Genomic DNA, 13,666 nt, shown 5'->3' with positions numbered 1-13,666 from the left:
AGATAAAATTAAATGTGCCCTGAAAGTCCATATGAATAAAAACAATTTGTTTTTTATTGTAATTCTTTTATTTTTGTTGGAATTGTACATTTTATAAATGTAGTTCCTAACTTAGAAAGAATTAAAATGATCCTATCATATTTATTAACTGGTAGGAAGTATTTTTTTAGAGTGTAACTTATAAATGAAGTTCAACACTGTTTCTAGTAAAAAAAAACTACACCTTCATAAGATATGACAAAAATTGGGGAGTACACATAAGTTGTAACTGAAATGGGTAAAGTGAACACCCAATGATGAAATAAGGAATACAAAATCTGCAAAACAGAATAACAACACAAACAAATGCAAAAGATGGATTCCAGCGTGGAGAGAGGGGCCGGCTATCTGAGCTTCAGCTTTAGTACTCAAACCTCCCCAATGGCCTGAGAACAACCTGCAGAGTGAGGAAACAGAAGCCCTTCCAGAGGGTCAACCTAATTCCACATTTTAAAAAATTCAACACTTTTAAAAAAAATGTAACACACGTCTTAGGTATATATCCATGAGCTATAATCAAGACATCAGGAGACTTCCAGTATTTCCAAAGCAGTGGGCATGAAGTGCTTCTCATAACCTGATTCGTACACTTCTTCCGTTGATGAGTTCCAACAGTCCTTCCTCTCCTCCTCCTCCTCCTCCACACCCTTCTCCTCATCTGAGTCAACTATTTTACTGTATGCTTGTTTTCCATATTTAAGGTCTGTCCTATGACACTCCTCTGTGACAGCATCCTCCCTCTGTTCATGTATGCAGTCCATCTGTGAGCAACTATCACCGACCATCGGCCTTGTTAATCCTTCAGGGTCGGAGGTTTTCTTCGTCGAGGACTTAAAAGCCCAGGACGGGATTTCCACAACCTCCAACAAAGAGATCTTTGGAGGTGGCTCACAGACAGGACTGCAGGTCCAAACCAAGGAGTCATTAATCTACATGGAGATATAGTGTAGTTGTAAACAGGATGAACAGTTACCAGTGAAATAGCAAAAAAGACTGCATTTATCTAGATCAACAATCAGTGTAATCAGTTCGAAGTTTAGACAAAGTACAAAGTACTCATATCATTTAGGTCAGCCTCTCACCTGGTTTTTCACCTGTCTGAAAATGTGGCTGTTGCGAGGATCTGGCACTTTCTCGTAGAAACACGGAGGCATCAGAAGGCAGACCTTTTTTCCTGCACAACAAGCACTGGCAGACACATAAGAGTAAAAAATCATGAGACCCCTCATAAATACTCCTGGCATTTTCAAAATTGAATGTGAATAGAATAGACCAATTTTTTAGTGTGTGGTTGTCAAAGTATTTCCCAACAAAAAGGAAAATACTTCTCCATTCTTAGTGATAGGAGAATAAAGCTTCAACAAACATCAAAGACAAGTTGTTTTAAGAAGATCTCACCAGAGTAAAATGACAGAAACACATAACACAACCACAGATATTCCAGTCCAGACTGATTTCAAATATCCTGAAAGAGAGAGAGAGAGAATTGGAATAAGAGAGAAAGATTTTTATCATACAGCTCTTCTAAACTTAATAAATCAAAAACAGAAGGCTAATATGATGCAATACCAGAATGTGGCTTTGTTTCAATCGTTATGATTGTAATTTCTCCAGGCCCGGCTGCAGTCACAGCTCGAATCCACACCTTGTGCTCCCGTCCTGGACTGAGAGGTAGCTCCTCAGAAGTCTTGGATGCACTCACACTGAACACTAAGAGAGACAAAGAGAGGGTAAGTTATTAGAGAACAGAATTAGAGACGCACAAGACCTCACACCACCACACAGTATTAAAATAAAAACAAATATTTTAGTTGTGTTTTTTTTTCTTTATTTCTTTCTTTTTATAATTTTACACAAAAATATTGACAACAAAATATGAAATTGAATTAAAGGGCCATATCTTTTAAATGGATATGCTCATATTTTAGCAATGCAATCAATTTTCTATTATTGTAATGTGTTGTTGAATCACGTCGGTAAAGTTTGTTTCGTTTTAGAAATTGTATACATATTTTAATTTGATTATTTTTCGGAGCCTCTCCTTCCTCCTGAGACAAACAAGCCGTTTTCCATTCAAAGGTCAGACATTAGCCACAGTTGGCTGACAGCATTTGGAGTGACTGCATAGCCCCTCCTCTATGTGTGCCATCCCACGTCGGGGAGCGGCCGCACTGCACTGTCACTCCAAAGTTGTAGAAAACATGGCTGCTCTCGGATCGGTTATTACGCCTTATATGTACGAGCCAGAATCGCCAGGAGGTATCGAAATGGTAAGTTGAAATCTTGACGACAACGTGACTACAAGTGAGTGCGAGAAGGCAGCCTGAGGTTAATGACAATTGGTCGATTTCAGCGAAAGCAAGGTCCCACGTAGAAACCTGCAGCTGTTCTGAACGCCCCATTTCAGAGGCGACCTTTTAAAAATGTCATTCTGGAAAAACATGGAATTATGCAGTTTTCACTTTTTCACTGTGAACAATGAACCCCCAAAATGTGAAACCCATGAAAATATGAGAACATCCATTCAAAAGATATAGCCTTATATCTTATCCTTGGTTATGACACAATCCTTAAACATTACTCATTACTTCAACTGTATTTGATATTATGGCTGTGTACCATTTTGTCCGTCAACTCCTATTTGGTAGTAGAGGATCGTCCCATTCTGCTTGAGGAGGGGAATAGGCTCCCAAGTCAGAGTCTCATGAGTGTCAGTGCTAAAGTGCACATTTGGCACTTTGGAGGGGGCTGAAAGATGATGAGAAATGGACATGAGGATGACATGTTTGTTTTCCATTTAATATTAGAAGAGATGAGAAGTAAACTCTTCTAGCTACTAGTACCAGCTTAAAGAAGTATAAAAGATGCATGAATACTTACGTCCTTGAAGAGAATATCCAACAACCGATGACAGGTGATGGACTTGGTTGTTGTGCAATACCTTAAGCAGTGACACTTGGTAGGGTGTGTACTTTTGAAATCGACCTGTAGGTGGAGTCAAACATCAGAGTATGAAAAACAGCCCAAAACACGTTTCCTTTAATCTTCGTTATCCTCTTTTAGTTACCTCGAGTATTGCTAGGAAAGAATCAAAATCTAACAGACCTTCAAAAGTTGCTGTTGTTTGATTTTTGTTCACTTTGACCCAGTCAAATCCTTGGCTCAAAGGACACCCTGCTTGTTTGTATTGCACCACGTATTCCTTCAGGTAGTCAGAGAGCACAGAGGGCCGTTCCCAGGACACAGTGAGGTTCTCTTCGGTCATCTTGAGGTGAATCTCTTGCATATTCCTCCCTTTACCTTAATAAGAGACACATTAAGTGTAAATTCTGCTTCAGCCAAAGGAAAAGGAAAACTACAAATAAAGGAATGAGAGAAGTAGATCATGCAGATATATAATCATTGCAGAGAGAATGGTCGCTAAAAAGGCTCAACTTTTATGACACCTGATACCTGTTATTGGCACAGAGAGGTAAGACGGCACACTGGCACCATAAGGATTATAGGCCAATACATTGACTGATGATCCATCCTTTAGAGAAGAGTTGAAGTGGCACTGCATCCCCTCACACACCAACAGGTCACTTGGCTCAGCTGTGGACGTATTCACTGACACCGCAGTGCCGTCATTGTAAGACAGTCTGACTTCATATCCCAGGATGAGACCACAAGCCTGGAATTGAGGAAGCTTCTGGATGGGATGAAGAGAGGAAGCAGATACCAACTCAGACACTGGTCTTTGTTTATCCTCCTTTAGAAATGGTTACTAGGAATTAGGAACCAATCTTTACGGATACTCTTTTTGAAAATATTCTCCATAATTTGATGCAAAAATAGACAATGACACAAAGAATGAGGAAATACCGCCCTGCTTTCTATCATTTTCAATTCAGCAGATGCAGTTGTGCTTGACTGAAGTTGACAATGGGAGGAGTGCTTAAAACAGACGCTTCCTCTTTTAACGACTACAGTCAGTCAGGTCAGTGAGTCACGGCTCAGCAACAGTACGACGTGCGATAAATGGACGTGGATGTCAGTGTGACGCAAATGTGGTTTCATTCACCTAACAACAGCCTCTTTCACCATGCTCACAGATTCATAACTGATTAACTTCACATTGTGGGCTCTCTGACGCCTTCATTTCCTTTGTTTGAGGTGGCTGTGATGTGCTCACTTATAAAATCATTAGTTTCAATGAGATGCAACTTGGAAATTGCCTGTAATGTCTGTAAATTTGTGACTAATCTGGTGACAAAGGCTGCTGCTTTAAACTGCTGGTGTAATGTAAACACAATACGTGAAGTCTTAAAAAAAACGGTTAGTTTTGGGACATTTTTGATTTGTGTAAAGTTCCATAGTTAAATGAAGTTGTTGACTTTTAACTCAATCACCTATTACATAAATTACATTTAGCTGCTTTTTTATTAACTTGAGTGAAGTGAGCCCAAAATGTTGTCATCAATGAAGACCAAAATGTAACCATGCAGTTTTGAAACTTTCCAACATCATTAGTTTTGTCATCATTACTACTACTTTCAGCTACATTAAATTAATTAACCTTACAGAAATACGAATAGCATCACCTTTTGTCGAGGGCGGCCGCGAGTAGTAAACGTGAACAATCAATATTTTTAATCGACGCGAGGTTTTTCATTGTTTGTCATTGGTCAGCTGAGCAGCTCCAGTTCAATGTCCGACTGTGATGTTGCAGCAGGGTCCGACTCGGTTCAGAGTGAAAGTTTCCCGATGCTTCGAAAGCATGGAAGTACTACTTAACATGGTTTGTACCCTGTGCAAAGTTTCACTGGCGTACTGCAGCAGCACTAGCACCAAAAGGGGAAAACACACCGGCGCTGTTCTGAGTGATGGACCACCAGAAAACGCAAAACCACCGTGAGTGTTTAACACGCTCATAAAGCCATAAAGTCTTCTGCCTGCTTCCTCTGAAAGTCCATTGAACAAGTGTTGGGCTACAATCTGGGCTTATTTTATGTTGATTGAGTGTGTGTGCATGTGTGTGTGCTATTTCATTTCTGCCATTATGTTGAGCACATTTCTTTGTCTTAGCAATGCTATAAAAACCATGACGTGAATAATTGTGTACTAATTGAGGAAAATGTATCGTTAAGATTAATCGGCTAATTGGTAAAATAGTCGATAGATTAATTAATAGTAAAATTGTCCTTACTGGCAGCCCTACATTTGTCTATGAGCTTATAAATATTTTATTACTGACCAGTCAGGAACCAGCATCAAATAAACACCTCAAACACTCATTCCAACCTACCTTCCAGGTGAGAACACAGTCAGAGCTTTCGGGGAATATCCCACAGTCCCTCCAAACATCCATTTCTCCGACCGGGGCTGAACAAGAGAGTGAGAGAGAGCAGGATAGGAGATGTAAAAATCAAAACAATGTTCAAGTTTCAAAGTTTTAACAGAGACCAAGTTTGTTTAGTGGGGGAGAGGACATTGTTTTTGTACGCAAGATTATTCCTCTATTTGTTTTTGTGCAATTTAAAGTGAGTGACCACTCTTGTGTCTTTAAAAAATGATAAGCTAACGGCCAGTTAGCTTAGCACAAAGACCGGAAACTATTAACAGCTAGCTACTAAATACATATTCTATATTGTTTGTTTAAAGCTCCTGTGAGGAACTTTCAGTTTGTGTTGACTTTGGCGCCCCCCTGTGGACAAAGTCGTACCTCTTATCTCTTTGCTGATTTTGTCCTGTACATGCTTAAGTGGTGGTTTTCAACAAAAAATCTCATCCCGCTTTCTTTAACAGTCACATGTATAACTCAAACAATTTTTGCCCTGGAAAATATCAACAAAGGCAGCGTGCAGTAAATCGCTTTATCTGTCACCTCTCCCTTCCAGCGGTTTCAGCATTAAAAATAACTATATAGAAATAATCAATCTTGTCACTGATGGTCTGGTTGCTTTTGTAGGTCATATAGTGTCATCAGAATTAATTTCAATCTGTTTCATAACCATCGAAAAACTCCTCGCAGGAGCTTTAACTGTATTAAATCCTATGCGGGCTTCCTGGAGTCGCAAATAGCCAGTCTAGATGTTTTCCTGTTTCAATTCTTATGCTACACTAAGCTACTCAGCAACTGACTTCAGCTTCATACTTAGCATTAGTGATCTACTCATCTAACTCTCTGCAAGAAAGCAAATAAGCATATTTCCAAAAATGTCAAACTTTTCCTTTAAAGACCCCCTCCAGTGAAAATCCAGTGTTTAACCTTGTGAATATCTCCATGTGGTGTTCTTCATGTGCTACAAGACATATCAGGGGCAACATCAGCAGTCACCTCCTGTCTGCTTTTAAACTGCAGTGTACCAAGGACAGGCTGAACAACCCGTTTTCTGATTGGCAGGTTTCAGACGTCACAATCCTAAGGAGCCAACCCCCTTAATGGACGGGCTGACGCTATGCATATCATTATGTGTAACCTATGGCAACCACTTCAGCAATGTACGAGCCAGCTGTAATGGTCATCGTAAATCTACTGACTACTAACGTTAATGTTACTACTACTGATAACTACATTTCAAGCTAACTAAGAGACAGGTTTTGTTTCGTGACGGAGGGGGCGGTTGGAAATGTGCATGGTGGGCGGGAACTATTCCGATTGGTGAATTTTAATGAGGGAGAAGGAGGAGAGGCCTTGGAAGGATTTTTACAAGGTAATTAAACATATTTTGCAGAAAAAACACATCAGACGTAATTTATTATTTCAAGCAGAGCATTTTATAAGTCTTAAAACATGACTGGAGCTGGAGCTGGGCTTTAATGCTTTTTTCCAGTTAAAAAAGCTCATCAACTTTTTCAAGTTCTTTGAAAATGCTAAACTTTGAGCACTCACCGCTCTTTGTGCTATCTATTCTGTGGACTGCGTTCCAGTCACTCATCAAACCCGTGTCGCAGGCACAGCGAATTTGAAATTCATAGACAGTGCAGGGCTGGGGGTGTTCAATTGTATAGCTGCTGTGTAAGTTCGTCACCTGTGTAGAAAGAAAAAGCATGCATGCAGATGAAAAGGTTACAGCCAATAAACAATAAACAGGAAAATGCACTGTCCCCTCACTGTTAACCTACTCTATTACACAGTGTGTGCTATTGATTGTGTAGTGTGTTAAGAGGAGGAAAAGAAAATAGTGGAAGAAACAAATGAAACCAGACACCTGAACCCAGTCTTTGTCTGTCTCAGTCCGATATTGGAAATCACAGTGTCCCACAAAAAAGTGCAGCTGATTACAGGTTGAAGTCCAGCAAATCTCTAATGGCTCCTGCTGGATCTCTTTGACTGCAGGAGGCGACGGCTTGACTAGCAACAGAGAACAAAACCCCAATAAGATAGATTACAAGTCAGTGGCAACTTTCTTGTGTTATTATGATCTTTGTTGATGTTGATGTCTGTAGTCATGAATGAGAATGTGTACGATATACTCACAGATTTCTGCTGTATTGAACTTAGCCTTCTCAGACTTGGCAGAACCGTGCTGGTTTTTAGCCTCGACCCAAACAAGAAGATCATCATGGCTGGAAAAATGCTTACGATGGATAAGCTCATTCAAACTGGTCCCATTAGTCACATGAGGATGCCTGGAAGACAAGACAAGACAAGAGCAGTGAAAGTAAGTCCGAATCTCCCTCAAACGTTTGCATATGATTGTCAGCATGATTAAAACAAGGAACACTTTTGGTGGTGTTTACTCGCTATGTACTGGCTCCCAGTGCAAGGTGTAATCCGTGATGGTCTGAGGGTCCTGCCCCAGTTCCCAAGTACAGTGGATATCCACCTGACACTTCTCATCACATGGGATAAAGCAAACAGGGCGAGAGGGAGGAGCAGGAGGCCCTGGGGAGACAAGAAGATGAAGGAATTAAAACTTAAGACTACAACGAAGCTCAAAGGAAAAATGTTAAATGTCAATGTAGTATTCTGCCCTTTAAAGTATTAAATTGAGAAGATTTTCATTTAAATAAATGTCTGTTAAGTCTCTATCTGTCGCCGAATGAGGTAACACAATGGTGACTGAGCCTTTGGCCCACTGATGAAAGCCTTTGCATTAGCAGTATTACAGACTGGGTGTCTGTGGCAACATTCACGGGAAAAATCCCAAGCGGCGCCCAGTTAGTGACATGTTTTCAGTCACCCAGCAGTGGTTGGTCTGCCAGAGAGGGTAGGCAGAGCTAAGCAGCTGCTTTCCCGCTCTCTGCAAGTGTTGCGAGTAAACAGTAATCTACTATAGCTGAACAAACAAAGAAAAGATGGATGACTACAGATACAACTTCAACAAGAAGTGAAAATCCAAAGAAAAGAAAAGAAACTCGACGCTCAGATGAAGCAAACAGTCTGAAAAGGAAAGCGACCGTCAGCCAGGAAAATCAAGAGTTACAACCGGAGCCAACCGTGGACGTCACACATGCAGCACTGTCTGGATATCTGGGAAGTGTGCTCCTGCATTACCGTTTATCACCATAGGTGGCGCCAAAGAGAACGAGACTGACACCTTCGAGATTACCGCTTTAACCATGACATCTGAAGACAATATAGGCTTACAGGATTTTTGTTTTTGTTGAAAACACATAGCTTGACACTTTGTATAAAGTGCTATTTAACTATTGCCCGGTCAGCATCAATAAAGCAGACCCATTAGATAATCTAGGGAGGGGAAAACACAGTGAAGGTAAGAACAGTAGAACATGCTAAAATGTCTCATCCAAAATTCCACCATGAGTCACAACAAGGAAAGATGCAGATCCATTGTAGCAAACTTCCAGGATGAGTCACAGAAGGTAATTACCAAAAGAATTAAGCAGCTAAAAAGACAAGCAGACACATGTAAGTAACTCAAAGAAATCATAAAGGACTCTAAAATCTTCAAAAAATACTTTCAAGTTAAACAGGAAACCGAAAAAACACCCAGTACGGATTTACTATTAATACTTCTACAACTACAATAGTTTTATGTACATTTTAATTATATTCCTTTTAGATGGATGAATGTTAATGTCATGATAGTAAAGAGGCAAAGAGAGAAAGATTCAGCAAGTATATGTGGAAGAGGATTAAAAAACAAGCGAAGCATGAGAAAGAAGAAGCTTAACCACAAGATGAAGAGTACTTCTCGAGCATTTCCACTTCCTCCCATGCGTGCAAACACACACACACACACCTGTTTTTTTCTATCCATCACGTGACTGTCACCTTTGCCCGTTTCTCATAAGCCTATACACTTTTAGCAATGATCAATTTGATGCCTTGCACAGCACAACACGTTGCAGAGAAACAGGCTGACAGTAACAGGAAATCAGTCTGGCTCAAAATGACTGCACCCATGTCTGACACCAACTTCCTCTTCAATACAGACAGAAGTTTACCAAATACAGGGGCAGGATACAGATATCAAAACATTTAAGTACTATTTTAGTACAAATAGATTTTTATTAGAAACATATTAAGCCTGATATTATGCCTGGGCTGAAAATGAAACACATGGCTGGATATTTTACATTTCTTTTGCCTGACCTGTAAAACTAAGAGTGTAAATGTGCTAACAACACACCTTTTAAACCTTGAAAGAGAGGACAGATGTTTTAATAATAACGTTAATGTTCTATTTATCATCTTTTGTTTACTTTTTTGGCTTTTGTCTTATTGTATAGGACAGCTGAAGAGAGACAGGACATGTGAGGAGCAGAGAGTGGGGGATGACATGCAGCAAATGATCAGCGAACTTGCGATCAGTGCCGATGCAGCCTCCATACTTGGGGCGCCTGCTCTACCAACTGAGCTAAACCAGCACCCCAACATCTTTTGTTTTAGCTCTGTATGGCTGCGTAAACAGCATGAGAAAAAAATAGCCATTAGTCATTTCACATACTTCATCTATCCCTGCATGGCTTATTCTTTAATTAAAGTATACTTAAGAGTTAAAGTATGACGTAACAGCGTATTGAAACAATAACAGACACCGAAAAGGAAAAAGAAGAGTTGAATTCATGCAGCATTTGCTTAACATGTGTCCAAGCCTTCTACAAGCCTACCTGCTGAAGCAAAACACTTTGACAGGCTGACCACCCAGATGGACAGAAGCCACCTGGTTTTAAGTGTGGCCATTACATTTGGACCCAGGCCTCTGACATCTGTGGAAAACACACATACACATACATGGACGTTACAACATTTGCCTACAGCTACAAGGCACTGTAAGTTCAAGTAGTCCACAAATCATCACACAGAATAGATAAACAGATAACAGATGAAAAGATGCTAGTTCACAGCTTTATAGTTTGTGCAGTGTTTTAGTGCCCATGTAGATTTTTAAGTAGGATATGAAGACCGTAATGTTAGGTTACAGGTTGCAAATGTATCTGATATTCTGCTGGTAAAGACATAAAATTAATAACATACGTTTTCTTGAGAGACATTTCATCATAAAACAACAAAAGATATTAAAAAATCAGAATTTGAGTTGAATAGCTAAGTTTAGTGTATTAGTATCACAAAAGAATATAAAAAAATACAAAGCAAATATGGAAGCATGTGTGTGGGTGGGTTGGAAACTGTAAATGGCTAATATGAAAGTCACACCCGGAAGAAAAATGTCTGTATAAAAAAGATAAAGGTACGATTTTGACATTACATTTTATCTGTGTTGTGACAGAAGATGCAGTTATATATATAATATTTTACAAAAATAAACTGGATAACACTGCAAAAATGTCCTGAAATGACTTCTTGCAGCTTATTTGACGCAAACACTTCTTGGGCAATAACAAGTTTTCTTCCAGGCTCTAAAAGTAAACCAATATTCTAAACAAGTGATGCAGGTTTACAAAATGTGTTACTCTGGATTTTCCTTATACATGAATTATTAGTTTTAGTATTATTTTTGCAGCGTATTTTAATGGACAATATCTCTTCCTAAAGTACAGAATGTTATATTCTGATAAGAACTCATTTTAAGTAGTTTGCAATTATCAACCCAGACACGTTCCTCGAATACAATAAATTATTTTGTGTATTTGAGTCTAAATACAAGTAATGCTGCAATTTGGCATATTGATTCTACATGCCTATTGTACAGCTGCCAGACACATATTCCCTTTAAATGTATTCTAATTTGAATATCTAGAGTATTAAACCACTGCGATAACCGTCCAAATATTCCGTTTAAAGATAAATAACGCCACATCCGGAGATCGTCAATATTCTTCTGTCTGAAGTTACAGAAAGATGTGTTGTTCTTTCATACATGCTTACTAATCATAAAAATTAACTGTGGGTTATTTACCTCATTATGAGAAACTCTGAGATTCCTGTCGCGCATCATGAAGTAAGATAAAACACGACTGAATAGAGAAAGTTTGTTCTAAGAGGTTCAAATGAGGAGGTTAGTTCTCTTGACCGTCAAGCCCCGCCCATTTGTGGAATTTCCAGTGGCGCGTGCGCCCACACTCACAAACGCAAACCCTCACGTGTACACTGTTTTACACTTCCTGCACTCGAAAGCACAAAAACGTCAAATGTCTCATTGTGAAAGGACATATTGTTCTAATCTCTTCAGTCTTGTTGATTCATAATATTGTAATTTTAGTTTTTAGCGTCTAAGTTGTTAGTAAGTTGTTACCTTTTCTAACCTTGTTTTTAGGTTTAGTACTGTATGTCAACTGTTAAGACCTGTAGACCAAGTGTTTGTTTACTATCTATCTATCTATTTATCTATCTATAACAATCTTATGATGTCATGTATGATGATGTGTGTTTATTAGTTTTTACGTGGGTATTTTTACGCAGATGTTAAGTCTTGACTCAATGAAAAAATAAATCCCATGACAAATTGTTGCTTTTACCTGCATCAGCGATCTGTACATTCATTGTTTTAAATTATGGGGGAAAACAATATGAAAATAGTGTGATTTGTCCAGCTGAATACCTGACAGGACAGGTATTTGATGAGACTTGGTAATTAAGGACAGACAATTGAGACGAGATTGAAACATGTAAACTATAAAAAGGCCAATGATGCAATTTTTTAACACAATTTTTTATTTTGGGTCAGAACTATTCGCACAATAAGCGCTCTGTGTGCTGTTAAACAAATGCAAATTACCAACAATAGTCTACTGATGATTTACAAACAAGATTAAGCATTGTAACCCTTTAGCCCAGTGCTGTTTTCAAATGTATTTTACAAAGAAAGATCATCTTTAATTCTCAGGCAGACAAATTAGCTGCAAATAAGGAATGACAAAACAACTGAATGGTAATTACAAATGCAGCCCTTCCCATACACTTCATAGATACTCAAAATAAAACAATTCAAACACATATTCAGTGGTTTAACTGAAACATACTGGATTGAAAATGACCTAACATTCATGAAGAGTGGGAAATTGATAAATGGCTCGTCTCTTAGCACAGGGAGCTGATCTCGCTCTTGCTGCAGCCCCATTTGCAGCAGGCGTTGGACAGGCCCACCACCACGTCCCGGCCCTTGCGGTCAGCCTTGCGAAGGGCCTCCAGGATCTCCTCGGTGATGAAGGAACGGGCCGGCCTGCTAAACACTCCCTCCTGGTTGTCTCTGGGCGTGATGCTTAGATCTCTGTTCCCTTGGAGGAGACTCTCCACCATGAAGTTGTGAGTCATGCCCTCTGAGGAATCCTCCTGACGGGAGCTGAACGAGTCCTCTGAAGCATCTGCTGCAGTGAAATCAGAAGCATTAGAAAATAACAGGCTTTTCTCATGCACCCAGAAGGGAAACAGTTTGTTCGTTATCGGTATTGTTATCAAAAGAATTGCTGATTTTCAAGAGTCACATAGGGCATTTCTGACCAAATTTACTTTGTTTACGAGCAATAGGATGTAACATTATACTTAGTTATTTCAGGGTCGAAGGCTTGTTTTGTTTGAATTGTTTTTCTATTAAAAGCCCCAAATAAAGACATTAACTGAGAGTCATAGCTCTCTGATTTTAGCTAAACTGCAAACACTGACTGCCACTATACAATAAAAATATCATTAATTAAAAATGTAATTAGTGGAATTCTCTATACATTCATCTTTCCATCTCCGTAGATTGTAGTTATAATAGCAAAGGCTTTTCTAAATACTTAGAGCCAGAGAAATAACAAACTAATCACAACTGAAACGGACAAACTGAAGCTCTTATGTTGAAGTCAAGGTCATTAATGGGGAAGGTGTTGCACCTTCATCCGCTCACCTGCACTCCTGAGTGACCGTTTCCATCGTGAGCCTCCGCAAGTGAAGATGACTGCCCGGATGAACTCACGGCCACAGAGCTTCACACCATACGTTGGGTCGTCCATGGGCTGAACCCCGGCCACCAGCAGACACACAGCCAGTACGACAGCTTTCCACATGTTACACAAAGGTAAAAAAAGCGGTTAAAATGACAGGAGATGTTTTTCTTTGAGCAGCACTTGGCTTTCTGTCTCCCTGTTTGCAAGAGTTGTGACTTTCTAGGTGACCCAGGCGTGGTTTATAAAGGGGTTCGAGCCCAGCAAGAGAGACATGCAAACTGCGCATGCAGGCCTCGTCTGAGAGAGCAACAGATTTGAAACAGAGATACAGTCAGAGACCTTTATG

The 13,666-nt window shown here is 39.6% G+C and overlaps 2 protein-coding genes across 2 annotated transcripts; both read right to left on the bottom strand.

The window, feature by feature from the left end:
• Positions 1-108: 108 nt before the first annotated feature.
• On the bottom strand, positions 109-11,453 carry il12rb2l (interleukin 12 receptor, beta 2a, like). Its single transcript, XM_069674848.1, has 15 exons — positions 11,352-11,453; positions 10,102-10,200; positions 7,765-7,909; positions 7,502-7,653; positions 7,233-7,375; positions 6,914-7,052; positions 5,327-5,403; positions 3,493-3,730; positions 3,145-3,339; positions 2,920-3,024; positions 2,659-2,787; positions 1,609-1,749; positions 1,438-1,504; positions 1,122-1,227; positions 109-968 (listed from the first exon to the last, which is right to left on the bottom strand). The coding sequence occupies exons 2-15, from the start codon at positions 10,172-10,174 to the stop codon at positions 564-566; spliced, it is 2,115 nt and encodes a 704-aa protein (XP_069530949.1). The 5' UTR covers positions 10,175-10,200; positions 11,352-11,453; the 3' UTR covers positions 109-563.
• Positions 11,454-12,120: 667 nt separating this feature from the next.
• rln3a (relaxin 3a) lies at positions 12,121-13,571 on the bottom strand. Its single transcript, XM_069674648.1, has 2 exons — positions 13,281-13,571; positions 12,121-12,759 (listed from the first exon to the last, which is right to left on the bottom strand). The coding sequence occupies exons 1-2, from the start codon at positions 13,438-13,440 to the stop codon at positions 12,473-12,475; spliced, it is 447 nt and encodes a 148-aa protein (XP_069530749.1). The 5' UTR covers positions 13,441-13,571; the 3' UTR covers positions 12,121-12,472.
• Between the last annotated feature and the right edge of the window lie 95 nt (positions 13,572-13,666).

Source organism: Semicossyphus pulcher, unplaced genomic scaffold (assembly GCF_022749685.1).
Source record: "Semicossyphus pulcher isolate SPU_LCO1_2020_fin unplaced genomic scaffold, fSemPul1.0.p SCAF_23, whole genome shotgun sequence".
NCBI classification, from domain to species: Eukaryota; Metazoa; Chordata; class Actinopteri; order Labriformes; family Labridae; genus Semicossyphus; species Semicossyphus pulcher.
The sequence above is the reverse complement of the archived record's forward strand: the minus strand, read 5'-3'. Positions and strand labels throughout refer to the sequence as shown.